Source organism: Lissotriton helveticus, chromosome 7 (genome assembly GCF_964261635.1).
Source record: "Lissotriton helveticus chromosome 7, aLisHel1.1, whole genome shotgun sequence".
Lineage (NCBI taxonomy): Eukaryota > Metazoa > Chordata > Amphibia > Caudata > Salamandridae > Lissotriton > Lissotriton helveticus.
In genome coordinates, this window is record NC_136068.1 from 1548905601 (window position 1) to 1548926671 (window position 21071).

Here is a 21071-nt window from a genome sequence, read left to right on the forward strand (position 1 = left end):
AGGCCTCCAAAGGCTGTGACGCCGTAATCTTCCTCTTCAGAAGCGTTAGCTTCCCGGTATCGGCGTCGATGTACTGCTCCGACTGCTCCGACAAAGAGTGTTGCGGACGCGTGAAACCCCCAGCAGGGGGAGTCGACTTGGACCTCTCCGGGTCCTTTGGCACCGTTCGCGGTGCAAAGGCCTTCGGCGCCACCTTAGGTGGTAGCGTGAAAAGGATCTGCTTTGAAGCCTGTGGCGTCGGGACAGCCTTGTTTGCGGCGGAAGGGATCTTCGGTTCCGATGCGGAAGCTCTGTCCTTAATACGTTTTAGGGAGTCCGAGACCTGCTTGGTGAAGGAAGCGGACGGCTTCGTAGACCCGACCGACGTCTTCGGTCCACCTCCAGAGGAAGACTCGGGCGCCGACACCTTCTGCGTATCCGATGGAGGTGCACTGCGATCCCCGACCACAGCAGTCACTACCAGTCATAGTATGGCGATTGTGGCTTTCTCCTGGGGTGGAGTGAAGGGTCAAAAGAAAGTTGTAGTCAGTTCAGACCTCCCAGTTGATTGTTTGTTGGGCAATGATTTGGAGTCATCACTATGGTCAGAAGTGGAGCAGAGGACTCACATGGAAATGTTAGGCTTGCCAGCACATGTGCTTGCTGTGACTAGGTCACAGGCCAGAAGATGCCCCACTGAACAGGTGCTGGATCCTGAAAGAATGGACCAGACACCTCCCAAGAAGAAGAGCAGTAGGGTTAAGGCTTTGCCTTCCCCCTTGCCCTAGGTTGAGGATCAAGTCTCTGAGGAGGCTGATCTGAGAGAGCTGAGGGAAACTGAGCCTAAAGAGCTTGAACTTGATCAAGTTGAGTTTCTGGGCTCAGGGGGACCCTCCAGAGAAGACCTGGGGATGGCACAGTTAGACTGCCCTTCCCTTGAACCCCTCAGACAGCAGGCTGCTGCTGAGGCTGCAGGGAATGCCACAGGTGCCCACAGGGTATACTGGGAAGATGGACTCCTGTACTCTGAGTCAAGAGACCCCAAGCCTGGTGCAACCAGGAGGCTGGTCATCCCCTTGTCTCTGAGAAGTTTCCTTCTCACCTTGGCCCATGAGATTCCCCTTGCAGGTCATTTAGGTCAGACAAAGACTTGGGACAGGCTTGTCTCACACTTTCACTGGCCCCACATGAATGAGAATACCAAGGAGTTTTGTCGCTCCTGTGTCACTTGCCAAGCCAGTGGTAAGTCAGGTGGCACAACAAAGGCCCCCCTCATACCACTACCTGTGGTGGGGGTTCCCTTTGAAAGGGTGGGGATTGACATTGTTGGTCCAATGGAACCCCAGACAGCATCAGGGCACAAGTTTCTACTGGTGGTGGTGGATCATGCCACCAGGTATCCTGAAGCTATTCCACTTAGGACCACTACAGCACTTGTAGTGGCAAGGGCCCTAGTTGGAGTGTTCTCCAGAGTGGGCTTCCCTAAGGAGGTCGTTTCTGACAGAGGTACAAACTTCATGTCAGGATATCTGACTGCAATGTGGAAGGAGTGTGGGGTGAACTACAAGTTCACCACACCCTACCACCCACAGTGCAATGGGCTTGTTGAGAGATTCAACAGGACCCTCAAAGGGATGATTCATGGGCTACCTGAAACTCTTAGGAGAAAATGGGATGTCCTGATCCCCTGCCTCTTGTTTGCTTACAGAGAGGTCCCACAGAAGGGGGTTGGCTACAGCCCCTTTGAGCTTCTGTATGGGCATCCTGTAAGAGGACCCCTGTGTTTGGTGAAGGAAGGATGGGAAAAACCTCTCAAAAAGCCTGCAACCAACATAGTGGACTATGTACTTGGTCTCCGCCCCAGGATGGCTGAGAATATGGAAAAGGCATCTAAAAACCTGGAGGCCAGCCAAGAACTTCAAAAAGCTTGGCATGACCAAAAGGCTGTCCTGACTGTGTACAAGCCTGGACAGAAGGTGTGGGTGCTGGAGCCAGTGGCCCCAGCAGCTCTCAAAGACAAATGGTCTGGGCCCCACACCATCATTGAGCAGAAGGGAGAGGTTACCTACTTGGTGGACCTTGGAACTCCCAGGAGCCCTCTCAGAGTGCTCCATGTTAACAGGCTCAAGGCATATGTTGACAGGAAGGACATGAGCTTGCTCATGGCCACAGATGAGGGACAGGAGGAAGAGAGTGACCCTCTCCCAGACCTGCTCACTCAGAATCCTGATGATGGATCAGTTGATGGTGTTGTCTTTTGTGGCAGCCTCACTGAGCATCAGCAACAGGATTGCAGGCAAGTTCTGCAATCCTTCAGACATATGTTCTCTCCGACACCCAGCCAAACTGATTGGTGTACCCATGATGTTGACACTGGAGACAGTCTGCCTGTCAAGAGTAAAATCTACAGACAGCCTGTTCATGTTAGAGACTGCATCAAAACAGAGGTGCAGAAAATGTTGGAGCTGGGAGTCATTGAGCCCTCAGATAGCCCTTGGGCTAGCCCAGTAGTTCTAGTGCCAAAGCCTCACACCCAGGGTGGTAAGAAAGAGATGAGGTTTTGCGTAGACTACAGAGGGCTCAATGCAGTCACTAAGACTGATGCCCACCCACTACCAAGAGCAGATGAACTTATAGATAGATTGGCTTCTGCCAAATACTTAAGTACATTTGATTTGACAGCTGGGTATTGGCAAATCAGGTTAGCGGACGAGGCCAAACCCAAGACAGCATTTTTCTACCCCTGGTGGGCATTATCAATTTGTGGTAATGCCCTTTGGTTTGAAAAATGCACCTGCCACCTTCCAAAGGTTGGTGAATCAAGTCCTCACTGAGCTGGATGACTTCTGTGCAGCATGTCTTGACGATATTGCTGTCTTTAGCTCCACCTGGGAGGATCACCTGGTCCACCTGAGAAAAGTGTTAGAGGCCCTGCAAAAGGCAGGCCTCACTATCAAGGCCACTAAGTGCCAGATAGGGCAGACACAGGTTGTATACCTGGGCCACCTTGTAGGTGGAGGCCAGGTTCAGCCATTGGAGAGTAAAATACAGGCCATCCAGGACTGGGCTCCTCCAATCACCCAGACTCAGGTTCGAGCTTTCTTGGGCCTGACTGGTTATTACAGAAAGTTTGTCAGAAATTATGGGTCCATAGTGACCCCTCTTAATGACCTGACAAGCAAAAAGATGCCAAAGAAAGTTCAGTGGACAGCAAGCTGTCAGAAAGCATTCAATGACCTAAAACAGGCCATGTGCACAGCACCTATCCTTAAGAGTCCAGATTACTCCAAGCCATTCATTGTCCAAACAGATGCTTCTGAGTTGGGTGTGGGAGCTGTTCTGTCTCAGCTGAATTTTGATGGTAATGACCAGCCTATTGCTTTCATTAGCAGGAGGCTGACCCCCAGAGAGAACAATTGGTCAGCTATTGAGAGGGAGGCCTTTGCTGTGGTTTGGGCCCTGAAGAAGCTGAGGGCCTACTTGTTTGGCACTCACTTCACCATTCAGACCGACCATAAGCCCCTCTTGTGGCTAAATCAGATGAAGGGTGAAAACCCCAAACTGCTTAGGTGGTCCATTTCCCTACAGGGGATGGATTTTACAGTGGAGCATAGACCTGGTACAGATCACAGCAATGCTGATGGGCTCTCCAGGTATTTCCACTTAGAACAAGAAGACTCACCTGGTCAAGGTTAGTTTATTGTCCCAAAGTTTGGGGGGGGGGGTCATGTAGGAGAGTAGGGTCTGCAATCCTATGATCACCCAGATTTTTGCTTTTTTGCTTCACTGGTTTACGACTTTCCCTGGCTGTGGGCCTGCTAATCAGACCCACAGCCTAGCTGTTCTCTCTAATCCAAATTGTACCCAGGTACTGAATTGGCACTGGGCCCTCTCAAGTCCCTGTAACCAGGGCTGAGGTGCACCCATAAGTCTCCCAGGGGCTGCAGCATGTATTATGCCACCCCTGGACTGACTAACTAAAGCTTACACAACTGGCTGCACGACAGCTGGGGCAAGGTGGTGTAAACACCCTTTGCTTTAGATATAGTATTCCTATATCTAAACCTAAATGGACACACAGATCTCCTATCAGTCACTCCTATGGCAGGCCTTAACAATCCTGAAGGCAGAGTGCTTGGAATCGTGTGAGATAGTGCTCTGGCATGAGCTGAGCCTGTCTGCGGCTTTCGGGATCTATCCCTTAGCCGTTTCCATGATATCGCATACCATATACTCTTAAGTGCATTATAATCCTCGCGGTTATATGCCAACTCTGGTATCGCTTTATCAAAACATGTCGAGTAAGGTGTCATACGAATTGGAATACTAACCCCTCGCCAATTCTGGCGACGGGGTTAGCATTCCACCCTTCTAGAGGGACACGACATGGATGTAACCTGTAACCCCGGTTAAAGTCAGACAGAGCCTTAGCATCCACAAAATGGATGCTGCCACCGAGACACAAGTCTGCCCTCCTGCTGCTGGGAGTCCTCCCAGAGCAGGAGGCAAGGACAAAGGGTTTCCTGCCAGGGGCGGTGCCAGCACTGTCCCAGACAGGGTTTTGTGTATTCCAGGTAGGCAGGGCTACAGAGGAAGGTGACTGCAAGTGGCACCCAGGTGCTCACTGTGCATAGGCCGGCTTGAACCAGTTCCAGGGGCACACCAGCCCCTGAGCTGGGGAAAGCCCGCCAAAGGAGAGGGGTGTAACCACCCCCCTCCTGGTCCCACCCATAGGGCAGGACTTAGCCGCGTGCCAGCCCCCTTTTCCAAGATAAAGGTAGGAGCAGGCCCCCTTCCAAATTAGATCATCTTTGGAATCAAGACACGACTTTCTACGAAAGGACATCAAGATTTCTTCTTCAAGATTCTCCCTTGTGACTAAGGAGTAGTCACCCTGCATCCGCAGGCACCATCTTAAGAACACTGCGGTCTGCTGCAAGTCCTTCCTCCGGAATCTGACTGCCCAGCTCGACGAGAACCGGCTTCCCTGGCACCTCTGACCTCTACCCACCTCTACAGCTAAGCTGAGAACCGTGGGTGCGACGAGACCTCGAGGGACCGGCCATCTTCAAGACTACACGACTTCTTTCCAGCACGACCGCCGAGGGATCCTCTGGTGAGTGCTTTGGGGTCCGAGAAGCCCCGACCCTGAGCAGCCCCAGCACCGAAGTTCAGCCTCCCAGCATCTCCACGATCTGCGTGGGGCCCTTCTGCTTTTTGCTGCTCACCGCGTTGTTTGGCTACTAGCCCGCTGGCTTGTGGCCTTCTTAACGACGCCCGACGACATCACTGTTGCTGGTCTGGTTGCTCCAGACTGGCCCTTGCTCCCTTTTAAGAGAGGAGCACCCCGGACCCTCCTGGTCCACTCCAGACGCCATTTTAGGTCCACCGCGTGGGCTTGAATTTGCCAAGACTTGTTGCCCCAATTCTGGGTCCAGCGACGTCGAGAGCATCATCCATCGTGGGACAGCTCGTACCTCCATCCTGGTCGCCGACAACGCCTCCTGGTCCGTGAGACTACAGAGTCCAGCGTCGCCCACTCACCTAGTCGAGGTGACTACCATCCGGTGCCCTCCTGGTGCCACCTGACTACTGGCTAGTAGTCACGAACTTGGTCCCCTCTGCTTTCAGGTGTCATCTAACTTCGATCCAGGCTTGGATCACCCGAACAATCTTCACTGGTCGCCTGCCAGCAACTCCTTTCCTTCAGGCTCCTGGTTCGTCAACGGAGAATCCCGACGTCTTTTCAGACCTATGCAGCTGCAGCCCCTGGGCTAGGTAACTTCGGCATTTCGGTGCCTCAGCATAGCCTCACTATCCAAGGGTCCAGATCCACTTTCGTTTTTGACCTACCTAGTCGGGTTCGCCCGAGAACACTAACTTTGTGAATTCTAGTTTCCATAGACTTTGTCCCGCATCCCACGTGAGAGTGCACACTCCGCACCCGAGTTCCCTAGGCCTCCTGCTAGTAATCTAAAGGTTCAGTAGTCCAGCCCTAGCGATCCCAAAGCCTCTGAGAATCGTTACTTACCTGCTAGTAATTCGCCATCCACTTTTGTAGTATATGGTTTTTCGTGCCCCTCTGGCATTTGTGTAAATTGTGCGACTTGAAGTATTTTTTATAAGAGTTTTGTTGTGTGCTTAGCTCCCTGTCTCATAAAGAGCCAGGGTAGTCTTGTTATAAATACATACACAGTTTATTTTCATAACAACTTGTGTGGTGTCCTTTCACTGGGTGTTCAAGGGGTAATGTGATGGTAAAACAGCTGGCTTAACACGCCCTCTAGAGTCTTAGCCTTAGACTGCTCGTATCCATGCTACTAGGATAGCTGGTCTATAAGGTTGACTTACAACCAATCATCAATAAGGGTTGTTTGGACTGATACATAGTGATCACTAGAATAGTGAGCACTGCATATCAGGCCAACTTCTCACAAGTGGCATAGACGGAAAGGCGCATAGTAGACCGCAACTCCACTTGCGACGAAAAGTGTGGCATAGCGAGTGCTGCCTTGGAAATTCCAACGTGCAGAACTGATGACATTGCACGTTCTCGTCGGTGGTGAATAGATCTAACCGAGGCTCTCCCCACTGCTGAAAGAAACCTTGCACCACGTCCGAGTTCAGACGCCATTCGTGATCAATCATGTACAAGGGGCTGAGTTTGTCGCCCTGGCGTTCAGAGAACCTTACAGGTGTTGAACCACCAGGAAAATGCCCTGATGTTCCAGAGGCGCAGAGCCTCCTGACATAGGGTCCACTACCCAACCCCACCCTGTTTGTTGCAGTACAACATGGCGATGGTGTTGTCTGAACACCTGCACTACGCTCCCCTTGATAGAGGGAAGGGATGCCTTCAGTACAAGCCTGATCGCCCGAAGCTCCAGAAGGTTGATATGGAGCCGGGACTCCACCAGAGACCAGAGTCCTCTGATCTCTGCCTCTCTCATGTGGCCGCTGTGAGAAAGTGCCCTTTTTCTTGCATGGTATACCCCCAATTTGTGCTGAATTGCTGATGTGCTTTGACTGAGTGTGCCCTGGGATCCTGCCAATCAGGTGCCCAGGGCCTGTGTTCCTTCCCTAAAACTGTATTGAAGCTGAAACCAATATGGCATCTCTGGCCACATGTCAGTCCCCGGTAAATGGTACCCTAGGTACCCAGGGCATTGTGACCAGAGAAGATCCCCAAGGCTGCAACACTTATTGTGCCACCCTCAGGGGCCCTGCACCCTGACACCCACACCCTGCCTTGGCAAACTAAGTGTCCTGGTGCAGAACAAAGTGAAGAATCGACCTGGCACACATCCCTGTGTGCCATGCCCACAAACCCACTGCCCTGGCATTCATCAGTCACCCCTCTATCTGGGTGCCCTATGCCAGTGGTGTGGGCACAGGTGCATGAACCCTGTGCCCCTATAGTACCCAAGGCCATTCCGGGCACTGTAAGTGCAGTGATGCCATCAAGAGTATATGGTGCTGGGAGGCTGTCATTACGAACTCCACAGCACCATAATGGCTACACTGATATCAAACTTCTCAGCACATTAAACCCACACAGTGTGGGATTTAATGTAAAATGCATGACAGAGGGTATGTTAGAGATGCCCCCTGAATCTCTACCAACTCCCAGTGACCTGACTGAGTGGCTGCCACCACCAGACATGTTTCTGGACCCCTGGGTCGAGAGCTTGCTGCTCTCTGGGGCCTGAAACAATGCATATCCTGGGACGAGGTGTCAAGCCTCCTCCCCCAGGATGGGCAGGGTTCACAAAGGAGAAGCTTCAAAGGCATACCGCCTTTGTGAGCCTCTCCAGACCACTTGACGCACTCAGCAACTGGTCCCCACTGGTTCTACCCCCCACTTTGGTCGGGAGACCTGGTGGGAAAAACAGTGAGGAAGAGAGGTGTGCCCACCTCTGCCAACTCCACCCCTAAGGCGGGGGAGGCGAGGTGAAGCACAACCTTGAGTCCTCGCCATCTTGAGGATGGAGGGACCCAGCCATCCAGGGACAGGCTGCTGGCCCCTCCCACTGGAGAATGGCAGAATAGGGGGTGTACCCACCCCAGTGAAAGGACCCATTGGTCCCTGCCCTTTACCTACCTGTAACGCCCCTAAATTTAGTATTTAGGGGCACCCTGATCCTTCCTTCCTTAGATCCAGCGACAACAAGAAAAGAAGGACGAGAAGCCTGGCAGAGCTAACAAGAGAACGACGCCCACTGACTTGGCCCCAGCCCTACAGGCCCGTCTCCCCTCGAACCTGCTCCTGCGATACCCCGGCATGTCCAGCGGCCAGCAACCTCAAAAACGCCGGAGGACCTGCCTACATTCACTTTCCAAGCTGTTTCTCCAGTGAACACCGGACATGTTTAAACTGCAGCTTCTGGTGCTAGCCAGAAACCGAGAATCCAGCACACTCTGCACCCGCCAAGCCCGGCCCGTGTTTGAGTGAACAAACACCACGAGGAGGTCCCCCCGGTGATCCTGACTCGAGATATGGCGACTCCTGACCTGCCTCCAGACGATGTCTGCAGCCAAAATCCCGAGGACCCTCCCTCCCCCACCGTGACCAGAGCGGGTAAGAAAATCTGACATCCAAAGGCACCCCTGCACCAGACACCCACACAGCCTTATGTGCCTGACCCAGCAGTGCCTAACCATTCCTCTACATCCCAAATTTTCCCCAAAGTTGTGGTCCCTCTTGGAAGATCCGCGTCCCAGAGCCTGCAGTGTTTCTTTGTCCCAGAGAATCACGATTGAAATCAACACGACACCCAACAGCAAAACAGCACCCTGCACCCGGCTGCCCTAGCGCCGCAGAGGGTGCCCCTTTGGTGCCAACTTGGTCCCCAACTTGCCCAGAGCTGAACCCTAGGAGCTTTGCTCCCACAACCCTCTGGTTGGTGGCGTCTAGCCTGCTTGCCAGACGCCACCAACCAGAGTCTCCCTGTCCCCCAAAGGATAACATTGGGCCTCAACACTCTGCACCCGGCCGCCCGAGTGCCGCTGAGGGTGCAAGAACAGTGCATCACTAACCCTGGGAGACCCCTGAGTATAACCCCAGAAGCCTAACTCAAAAGACCGATTACTTACCTTGAAACCGATAACTCATTTTTCCTCATAGGATAACACTGACACTTTTTCTCTCCAAAAAGTTGCTAAGTGTCGACCAAAATGCATTTTCTCAAATGTTTTCAGGAAATGTCCCAGTGCTGAATCCAGGATACCAGCACAGAGTAAGAAAAAGTAACGATAACCTAACTTACCTGCTAAGTGAATTTCCTCCCATAGGATAACATTGGTGATTCTATGTGAAAAAGTTTAAGTGTCACAGGTGGACTGACCCGCCCGCTAGCCCCCAGAACCGCCTCGGCGGTTCCCACGTCCGCAACCACGCTGAGGATGTTGCTGCTCAGGCCTGTGGCTCTGGAACAAACGTGTTGGGGCACTCCTTCCGGGGCCATGAAAGGAGCGAAAAGCAGAAGGCGGAGGAGGGCGAGTGGCAGACAGGCCCAAGGACTTGGCCTTGGCCCGTGAGTCCTCAATGAGTTCCAACGCACTACCGCCAAAAAGGTGAATGCCATCAAAGGGCATGTCCATCAGTGTGTTCTGGACATCCCCTGAGAAGCCAGTTGTCCTCCGCCAAGTGTGGCGCTGACGCACCACCGTCGTGGAAATCTCGCTGCCCAGCAAACTTTAAGTGTCAAGCCCACAACGAATGGTGAACTTTCTTGTGTCTCTCCCAGCTGCTATAGTTTGAGAGAGTACTGTCCGTCCCTCTACCAGACATTTAGGCAGCACCTGCACATCAGTATCCCACAGAGTGAGAATAACGGCCCAAGAGGCATGCAGTGTTTATCGACCGCTGCCCTAAGCTGGCAGGTAAAAACAGCTTCTTGTCAAGCTGCTCCAGCTTCTTGGATTCCCGATCCAGAGGTGCAGAAGGGAACACGCTCTGGAATGCAGAGACTTGGACAACCAAGCTCTCGGGAGTGGGGTGTTTGGAGAAAATGAGGGGGTTGCCGGGCGATGGCATCGGGCCACGTTCCTGTCCACAGGAGCCCCTGTGTTGGGCCTGGACAAAATGCCCAAAAGAACGTCATTAAAAGGCAGCAAGGGCTCCGAAGAGGTCGCCGACCGGCTGAAGCACTTCTGCCAGGAGGTTAGTCCTGACGGCCACTGTAGGGAGTTCGAGGTTGAGGGCCTAGGCTGCCCTACGCAACACCACTGCATAACTGGCTCCCACCTCCTTTGCCACGTTAGGAGGAAACAGCATGCAAAGGTCAGGAGAGGTGTCAAGACCACTGGCATCCCCCAAATGCTGTGCCCAGTCTGGGTCATACTCACACTGTTGGGTGATAGGGTCCTCAGACCACTCCCAGTCCTCCCCTTCCTCCGAAGTCTGTTAAACAGGCTGAAAATGATGAGGACGGTAATAGGGGTAAAAAGGCCCCATCGGCGCCGGTATCGGCGTGTCCGGTTCAGGACGGAGACTGGGGCAGGCGGTGGCACCGGACCACGTCGGAGGTGGTGCCGGAGGAGGGGTCGACACCAGTGGAGTTATGAGGTCAACCAGTGTCGCCCAGGATCCGAGCCCGGATCCAGGGGGGTCATGCAGAGCCGGGGCCAGAGCTGCCGGCGATAGAAGGGCAGGACCCCCAGTCGGGCCCGTGGGGCCGTTAGGCGCACCGGGGAGGCTGCACGGCCCAAAGAGTCGGGCCATGGCAGCAAGAAACTCTTGCACCTGAGCAGGCATCGCAGACGCATCCGAAAAGGGAGGGTATACCGGCTGCGACATCGCAGGCTCCGCCGAAGCCGCGGGGGTGGCACCAACCTCAGCCACGACGGGCGAGGGCAAGTCTAAGAGCGACAACGCTTCAACGACTTCTTGGAAAGCTTCGACTTACCTGACTCCTAGTGCGAAGACTTTGATCCAGAGGAACGATGGCGACTGGTCCCTCGACCTCCAACAGGACCGGGACCTTGAGGGGCGCAGAGCAGACTGCCGGACTTCCAGCAACTTTCAGGACCGCTCCCGCAAAGTTTTCGGCACCAGGCGCCATGGCCCGGCAGTCGGGGCACGAATTTGAGTCATGGTAGCGCCCCAGGCAGTAGAGACACACGCGGTGTGGGTCTGTCACCAACATCATCCGGTGACAGTCCCCACTTTTCTTAAAGCCGGGCATCCCTACGACATCAGGAGTCCATCGACTCAAAAAGAATTGAGACAAAAGGCCTCGAAAAAACTCAGCCAAAAAGGGACTGGGGGTACTTGCTCTTCCAGGCTCTGCGCTTGCTGACGCAGAAAAAGAACTGATGTCTGCGCGTGGGCGCGTCTAAGTACCTCCAGCGACGTCATCTCGACGCCAACGAAGACCGCCGCCTACCGAAGCGCAGGGGTACTGCTAACGAAAACTTTCCGGATCCAGTCTGATGCCTGGGGGTAATTCTAAGGTAAGGAATCTATCACTACTTGTTTCTTTCAGATACAAGCATCAACAACATGTTCATTCTAAGGCACTGTATGCCTCAATCCAACTGAAGCCATTATGATACTTAAAAGAACAAGACCATGCATCATAAAACATTGGTTCATGCTCCTCACACCAGTTATGGTGTGCTCTACACTCACTCCATCCAACCTCACAGCACACAGCTAACGAATAACCTCAAAGATCATTGTGCTCGTCTACCAATCCACATGGAGACTAATGACCACTGCTACAGACTGCACCTCGCAAGCACTTCTGCGTCCCAAAGCAATGGGTGAATCTAGCCTCTTTAAGCCACCACGATCCCTTTACTCGCAACTCCTCACGAGCAGCCTAGCCAACTTGTATATTGTATAAATACAATATACAAGATGCACGGTCTTGTACAAGAGAGAGTTTGTACAATTGTTCACTTTATCTAAATATCTAACAATGACTACCTTTCTTTAGTCACTAGGTTAAGGAAATAGCTCAGCAAACAGTTGAGAGAATCTCGGTCCATGGTGCCGCCTCATCCACCGTATGATCTGACAAACCTTCAACAGAGTAGATACTGGCAAAGTTCATCAAGTTGGCATTAATGAACTGTGCAAGTCATAGTGGCGTACATGACGATGTGACTCGATATAGAACAAACTCCTTCAAACAGATAAAAGAATATGTAAGGCTTGCCCAATACAGTCATACCTCGGAGGAGTTTATGATAAAGCCTGCTAATAGTCTGTCTCTCCTTCCTTTTCGGCGGTCCCTTGCTGCCAGACGATTACGATTTTCAGATTCACTCTCCTCTTTGCTTTGTCCTTCAGGATCAATGGAGGCTGCAGAAAGAAACTAACAGTGAGTGCCTATCAAAACAAAGACTGCTTTGTGTTGGGAAATACTACCCTGTCCAACATATGGTTGGTTTAGTGTTAAAATATGTTCCAACTTGGGGAAACAGTAAAAGTAACTAAAAACATCTACAGGTTAGGACATCAAAACAAACAATTTAAAGGAGAACTGCAGCTTCACATGGAAAGCTAGCTTTTTCCATAAAACACAGGAAATCCTCTGATTTCGCACATCATAAGATGGGTTCACTTATGATGAAAAACAGTATCAGACAAAACAAGAACTTGTCTGCATCTGGGACATTTAGTCCATGTAAACTGTTGTAAACATACAAATGCATTAATTTACAACTATGGATTTTAATACCAAATTTAAGAAACATTACCTTTTTCGGTACGGTTTCATGTCTGAGGGCTTTGAGGGATTTGCTTTGCTAAAGGCATAGAAGACTGCAATGGAAGTGAAAACTGTACTAGTAATCTAACACTGTTTTCTAAGAAACACTGAACAGTTGTATTTGATGTTAACAGTGCTTTCAATACAAGTAGTCTTATTTATGGTAAAAGTTGTAGTGGAGGCAATACCGCTAAAAGAGGCATTACTAGCAACAGCTTTACAACTAGTAGGGGCTGTATTAATAATAATTAATAGAATTCCTACTGTCTGCACACACACAAGCGGAAACTGGAGGATTACTATAGGCTATTTAAAAACCTGGGGAAAACCTAGATGGAGTCTGCATTGTACTGCATGATAAAGTCCTGGATGGTCTACCGTCCAGCTACCTGTACAACTGCTGTAGAGATAGCTAGGTTACCATAAGAGGGTGCCCATTATTTAACGTATGGTTACAATCCTTCAATTTTCACACTGGGTAGAGTGACTTAGGGAAGAATAGAAGGTATTAAGCAAGCCAGACAATATATTAAGTACATTATGAGGGGCTGAAACAGGTTGACCAGTACAAGATAATTGGGAATGAGCCCAAATAGTTGCAAGACTCAAATCTTCCATTTGTTTTTACCTTGAATAAGGGCAAGCACAATTAAAGTAATTAAGCATGCCCCTGTCTTAATACTGTACTAATATCTTCACAACAACCTGGCCACACAAAAATAAAAAGCAGAAAATGAGCACACCTTGCACCAATTTGGTGCTGCTGAATGAGGTCCCTATGTTGAAGGATTTCATCCAGTGACTGAGTGCGGTCTTTTGTTTTTGTTTACGCAATAGCCTAAAGGCAGATATGTAGATAGGTCACATAGCAGACTAGTCCAGAAATCTCATTCACAAACAGGACAGGAACATAGGAGATAATGACATTTTCCCAAGCTCATACAACACACCCTTTAAAGTCTTGGTTTGTTAGAGGTTTGCACTTCCATGCACCATTGCCAGAGGATCAGTTTAATTATCCATCAACTTTGAATATTCAATTATCCACTGGGCGGACATTACTGGAGAGTCGGAAGGGGATACGACTGAGTGAGGCAAATTACCTCAGCAGTCTTTGTTTTGATGGCTTGCAAATCCTCCACTTTCTTTCGGAGAGCAGCCCTTTCTGTGCGCGTGTGAAACAAATTCAATGAAAATACCCATCATGGTGAACTATGAACGTCATTTACATTTAAAAGGAGGGAAGCAGTAGCTATTTAATATCTACTGGAAGATTTTCCCCATAGATGGAAACATTCAGAGCTCATTAATTCATAGGCAAGGCCCTTTTACGAATTAGTATTACAATTTGTTAAATATTTCCTCTCCACAATCTGCATTAATTTCAGTATTAAACCCACCGACTCCCCAGAACAGCCAGGAGTTTGAGCATGAACACTAACGCCCAAGAGTCAAAATGAAGTCAGGATTACACAATGTATCGTGGACTTTGGAGAATATTGTGCATTAGCAAGGTACAAAGTAAACCTTCTACAAGGCAAATGAAAAATTACTTTCTCAACCTTTAGCAGAAGACAATTACAACCAGGGGTACGATCGAGGATCACCTTACCAATTTATCAAATATTCAGTTCAGAGTTAAATTACAAATTTCTGGAGGCAAAGTCTCAATTTTATAATTTATTTTAGTAGTTAAGTGGTCCATTAAGATGCCATGCAGTGCTTTAAGATAAAAGTACTCATTATCTGAGAAAGATCTGCTTAAACATCTGCTTTTACATTATCTACACCTAGGAAACACTGTTATCTGAAGGCCTAGACCAAATGCCAGATTGCCTGAGCCTACATCAATATCTCTTTACTCCTGCTTATTCAGACAGCATATTCTATTACATTGATTTGCACAATGACATTTTCTCTGATGTTACTAGGAGAATCTTCCTCTACATCAGGGATCTGTGACAAAGTGCCATCTTTCTTGCATGGTATGCTCCCACGTTTTGCTGAATTGCTGATGTACTTTGACAGGGTGCCCTGGGCTCCTGCCAATCAGGTGCCCAGGGCCTGTGTTCCTTCCCTAAAACTGTATTGAAGCTGAAACCCCTTTGGCATCTCTGGCCACATGTCAGCCCCTGGTAAATGGTACCCTAGGTACCCAGGGCATTGTGGCCAGATAAGATCCCTAAGGGCTGCAACACTTATTGTGCCTCCCTTAGGGACCCTGCACTAGGACACCCACACCCTGCCTTGGCAGACTGAGTGTCCTGGTGCAGACCTAAACAAAGTCGATATAGCATACATCCCTGTGTGCCATGCCCACAAACCCACTGCACTGCCATACATCAGTCACCCCTCTAGCTGGGTGCCCTATGCCAGTGGTGTGGGCACAGGTGCATGAGCCCTGTGCCCCTATAGTACCCAGGGCCATTCCGGGGCACTGTAAGTGCAGTGATGCCATTAAGAGTATATGGTGCTGGGAGGTTGTCATTATGAACTCCACAGCACCATAATGGCTACACTGAAGACTGACAAGTTTGTTATCAAACTTCTAAGCACATTAGACCCACACTTATGTCAGTGTGGGATTTAATGTAAAATGCACTACAGAGGGCATCTCAGAGATGCCCCCTGAAACCTAACCTACAATCCACGTCTGGTCTGAGAGGCTGCCTAGGCTGCCACACAGCAGACATGTTGCAGGACCCCTGGGTGGAGAGCCCCCATCTCCTGGGCCCTCAACAATGCACATCCTGGGCGAGGTGCTAGGCCTCCTCCCCAGGATGGGCAGGAGGAAGCTTCAAAGGCATACCGCCTTTGTGAGCTTCTCCAGACCACTTGCTGTACTCCGCAACTGGCCCCCACCAGTTCTGACCCCTACTCTGGCAGGAAACCCTACGTGAGGAAAGGGGGTGTGACAGCCTGTGCCAACTCCACCCCTCATGTGGGGGAGGAGAGGAAGCAAACTCCGGGCTTCGGCCATCTTGAGTATGGGCTGCCCTGCCCAATCAGAAGATAGGCTCTTGCCCCCTCCCACAGGAGAGGTGCAGGATAGGGGGTGTACTCACCCCAGGACAGGGACCTGTTGGTCCCTATCCTTCCCCTACCTGTAACGCCCCTAAATGTAGTATTTAGGGGCACCCTGAACCTTCCTTCCTCAGATCCAGATTTCAAAAGAAGACCAAGAAGAAGACCTGCTTTGCAGCTGCTAACAAGAGGACGACATCAACTGACTTGGTCCCAGCCCTACAGGCCTGTTGATCCTTGAACCTGCTCCTGATAAATCCCTGCATCTCCTGCGGACAGCAACCTCAAGAACCCCGGAGGACTTGCCTGCTTTCACCCTCTTAGAGACTGGGACTCCCACGAGCAGTGGCTCTGCTCAAACAGCAATACCCCTGGTGCCAGCCAGGAACCACAAATCCAGCCCACTCTGCCCCCACCGAGCCCGGCCTGTGCCCAAGTGGACAAAGACCCTGAGGATGTCCCCCCTGCGATACCTGGAATCCAGTGCCCAAGGATCCTCCTCGACAATCCAGACGACACCTGCAGACTCAGAACCAGGGGCCCCTTTTACCGCGACAGGTAAGATTTCCAGACGTCCAAAGACACCCCTGCACCCGGCGCCCCCCAGCCTCCTGTGCCCAACTCCGGGGTGCCTGCCTACCCTCCAAGATCCCAACTTACCCCTTAAAGTGTTGGTCGCTCCGGAAGATCCACCGTCCCCGGGCCTGCAGCCTTTGTGCCCTTTTCAAGATCTCCATTGAATAACATTGAGCAACGGACAGCTCAAAAGCACCCAGCACCCAAGTGGCCTTGGCAGTGCAATCTTTGTCTCATCTTACTTCCCCATTTGACCTGAGCAAGTGACCAGGAGCCCAGCTCCCACAGCCGCGTGGCCTGCTAGCCAGCAGCCACCAACCGAAGGCCCCCTGCCCCACATTGGACCTAACTACCTCTGCACCCGGCAGCCCCTGTGCCGCAGAGGGTGTATTAACTGTACCTTCCTGACCCTGGGAGACCCCATAGTCTATGCCCAGAACCGTACCTCTGCCAGTCGAGTACTTACCTCGAAGCCGATAACTCACTTTTCTTCTACAGGCGAACATTGACTGGCTACACTTGGAAATTCTTTTAAGTGTGGAGTTTTGGAACTTTAAAATATTCACCTAAAATCAGCTGACCAACGAATTTCGACTTACTCACCTGTAATCAGGAGAGACCTCAGTGATGCACCCTTTAGCCCAGCACAAACCCTGAAAAGTAATTTTAACCGTACTTACCAGTAACCTGAATTTTCTTCCATAGGAAACCAATGACTCCTTTTCTGTGAAACTTCTTCTGTCGATTTTTACAAACTACAAATATTCTTTAAAAATCGTACTAACTACCAAAATGTAATTACTTACCTGTGTTAGATAGAGGTCCCAGTGCTGAACCTAGGAGTCCAGCCCTGGATTACAAAAGTAATGTGAACATACTTTACCTGCAACTTGAATTTCCTTCCATAGGATAACATTGGTAATTTCAACTGAAAAAGTTTGTCAACTTTTAAAAAACAATAATATTCCTTAAAAATCACTACTGTAACCAAAACGTTTTTACTTAACTGTTTACAGCTCATGTCCCGGGACTGAATCTAGGATCCAGTCCTGTGGTTAGAAAAGTAATCTACAAAGTAACTAAATGCATTTAACCAGAAATTCCTTTTGAGCTCAATGTTGCATTGTGTTTGAAATTGTGTTGCCTATTGCAACAAACTGCAACTATTGCACTCGAAAAAACTTTTGCCTATATGAAAAGTATTAAATTAAAGTAACTCATCCTTAGAAAGTATATTTTGATACCTGGTTGGTTCTAAAATAAAACAACTACATCTTTTAAAACACCATTGGCCTAGAGTTCAGTTCTCGAGTGTGTAAGACCATTTGCTGACTGAGTGTGTACAACAAATGCTTTACACTGTCCTCTGATACTGCCTTACTGCTCAACCAAGCTACCACTTTAGAGAGTAAGGTTATATATAACTTTAGCCTCCGCCAAACCTGTGGGGACTGGGGACTTTATACACGCTGCACCTTACTTTGGTCCAGTACATAAAGAGCCACTTTCGTACAGGATCAAGCCCTGCTTTGGGTCTAAACAAATGACGGGGTTCTGCTGCTGTCTGACCTTGCTTACGTTTACTCTGAAGAGATCAGAGTTCCTTAGAGAAAGAGCTTAAGAAATTACCATTCATATTTTGTGAGTGGCTTCCTACTTTTTCTGCTCGAAGACATTTTGAAGACTTTCAGATCGGAGGCCATGAATAACATTGAGGGTGCTGTTATCAAGATATTTGTGTGGGACCCAAAACAATAAAAGGCATTAGAATCAACTAAGTAAAATAATACTTAAGACCCTGTGGAACCTGTTCCAACATTTTCCATTATCAACTTGTCCCCAATGGAGCTGAAGAATAGGGTCTAGTGTAGATCCAGAGATAATGTTCCACAAAGAGGAGGCGGAACCATCTCAGGAGACATATGCCATCAGGAGCTCTCCTACACCATCCACACCAAAATTAAACCAGACATCCAGTGAATTGTTTACCAAAAGCTATGAAAAGTTGTTTTGTTTTATGGTAGGACTTAGTCTGTTGATGTAGTACATGAGCAGTCTTAATATCTAGTGTGTGTAAAGCCCTTTCCGCTATGGAGTCTAGATACAGGAAGAGGATGAGCAATTCAATTATTTGATTACTGTTTAGTTATACTACATCTGGCAGGAATTTTGGGCCAATTCTGAGGATCACCCTGTCCCTATGGACCTGACTGAAAGGTTATCCCATGGTTAAAACTTGCAACTCACTATTGTGGCTGAGGGAGGCGACTATCAAGAATGCCACCTTCATGACCAGAACTGCAAATTACAGGAGTATAGTTACTCACAGGGTGAGCCCATTAACTCTGTGAGAACTAAATTCAAGTTCAACACAGGGGCTGGAGTCATATTTGAACATACAACTGTCATAAGAACTTTCATGACTACTTTAACAGCAGAGATGTTGAGAAGAGACATGTACCCTGTTCTGCATGTATGCTACAACTGTGTCCAGATGTATACCGAAATATATGTTAACCCTGCTTTCTGGCGATACATTAGCTAGCTCATAATGTCTGAGACAGACTTTCAGGTGGTCTGTGTGTTTAGTGCTGAAGTAGTGGACAAACATTTTCCACTTTACTGCACAGTAGGCGTGCACAGTGGCCTTGCACACAATGAGCATACTCTCCTCTGGGAGATTGAAGTATCAGAATAAGAGGATTCAAGATTCCAAATCACTAAGTTGAGCAGTATGGTGTTTCGCCTGGGTTGGCTGGTCCGGGTAGCACCAGTAGGATGATAGCTATGGACTCTTTCCTCATTTTATTCACCATGTATTGAATGAGGGAGAGAAGAAAAGCACACGCAAATAGACCACACCAGTTCATCCACAGTGCTTTGCCCATGGATTGTGGGTACCTGCGAGCAAAGTTTTTTTGTCATTTTGCATTTTCAGAGGTGGCAAACAGGTCGATGGTCAGAGTGCCCCAATGATGGAAGTACTATTGGAGGAGACTTTTGGGGTCCGCTCCCATTTGTGGACTTTCTGTTGTGTTCTGCTTTCGATGTATGTAAAGGTTGTCCGCCCCCAGCAAATGCTTTAAGAGTGGATTGTTACAATAGCTCAAGGCCAAATCTATGGTGTAGTCCAACATATTCAGGGATGATCCTGTTTAGGTGAAAAGGGGGCTGGACCAAGAAACTACCATGCATATATTGTGCCCCCTCCACTATGAATTGAATTATTACTTAGGTCGACATGTAGACATTACACGGACCGTAGGGCAATTAACACCACTGATTTGTGTCTTGGTGTGCTCTTCCACTCCTCACTCTTAAGACCCCCTTCTATCTCTCTCACTTTCTAATGATTTTAGTCTTATAGTAGCGTCTGTCTATCCCTTATTTCAAAATAACCATCTGTGAACTTACAGGCAGAGAATATACTATGACAGACAAGACATTTATTTGATTTATCATTAATTCTTTTTATCTGGTTGTTCCATGTATTGATTCTTAGAACAAAAAGAAAAATATTTGTTTGTCTAGTATTATTTGCAATACTAACACAGGAATTGTGACCTACAGTTCTTACTGAAAGTCACTTACATACATCGTGTCTTTTACACATAAAACACAAAACCATTTGTGTCAACATAAAATTCAAAAACAATAAATATGGCGGTGTGTTACACTCAGGCAATTGATCCTAAAGGTATCTGGTGGCCCCAGGTGGTCATGGACAAGAAGAGTGGGAGGGAGGGCAAATATTTTCCCCTAGTGTGTTTTCTGGTTGAAACATTTTTTTTGAATTTTTACTTTCTTTAACACATGATTCGATCTTCGAGTGGTGATATTCGCCTCCTGACCACTTATTACAATATGCCAACGCGTTTCGAACCTCAAGGGGCCTGCTGTTTTACACGAAGGTCTTCCTCAGAGCTGAGTAAGGGCTTTGATCGGGACACAGTGCAATTCTTTAGAGGGTGTTATTAGTAAGTGTTCAGTCGGTCCCTCTCATCATGGAATGCCTTGGCTGCCTCTGCAAGCTGAAATAAGCTCTGTGCCTTCGTCAGTTTGTCTTCTACCCGCCTATGTGGTAGGTATGCTTCCGTCAGGGAGTAACTTGAGTCTTTTGTTTGACTTGTATTCTGAGAAGACTGGCTTGCCTGCTCCGCACCAACCACTTCCTGGTTTCTGAATCTTATGGAGTGTCTACTGGGTAATCACACACCTGGGAGAGTGGATGCCCTTATTTGTGAATGAAGTACATTGCTGCAATGTCAGTCTTTGAGTACTGTCTTGCCCTGGATGAGCTTGAAAAAACTTGGTAGGACTAGAGTGATGGCCAAGAGCTTCCCACAATACCCTTGGTATTGTGGGGTCCAGCTACCTTGACCAGTCAATGCAGTTGAGGTGAGCTCCCCACCCTTTGAGTGAGGCATCAGTAGTAACGGCCAGCTGTTGGAGAGGGTTGAAGAAAGGCCTGCAGAGCAACAAGTTGTAGCTGTTTCACTATAGAAGAGAAAACTTATGTTTGCCCTAAATCAACACTAGATCACCAACAGCAGATTCTCTTAGTGCCCTCTGCTTGTGCCCATCACCTCGTGAGGCATTCTTGAGAAAGGTGAATGCGTGGATGGGTGTGTGGCACTATGGCAATGCATAAAAGACATCCGGTCTGAAAAAAAAGGCAGATTTTGGAATGCGACCACCCTTTCTTTGTTGGGATATGCTTTCCAGGTCGAACCGCTTAGGTTGGACACCAAGAAGGGCTGGATCTCTTGGGGC

The 21071-nt window shown here is 49.1% G+C and overlaps 1 protein-coding gene across 2 annotated transcripts in view; it reads right to left on the reverse strand.

The window, feature by feature from the left end:
* The window catches only part of PPP1R12C (protein phosphatase 1 regulatory subunit 12C), a 1267429-nt gene that overhangs the window by 328338 nt on the left and 918020 nt on the right, over positions 1-21071 (reverse strand). For both annotated transcript variants that reach the window (XM_078655015.1, XM_078655016.1), the window contains one exon: positions 12159-12289. In XM_078655015.1, coding sequence (XP_078511141.1) covers positions 12159-12289 — 131 coding nt within the window. The remainder of the gene's footprint in view (positions 1-12158; positions 12290-21071) is intronic.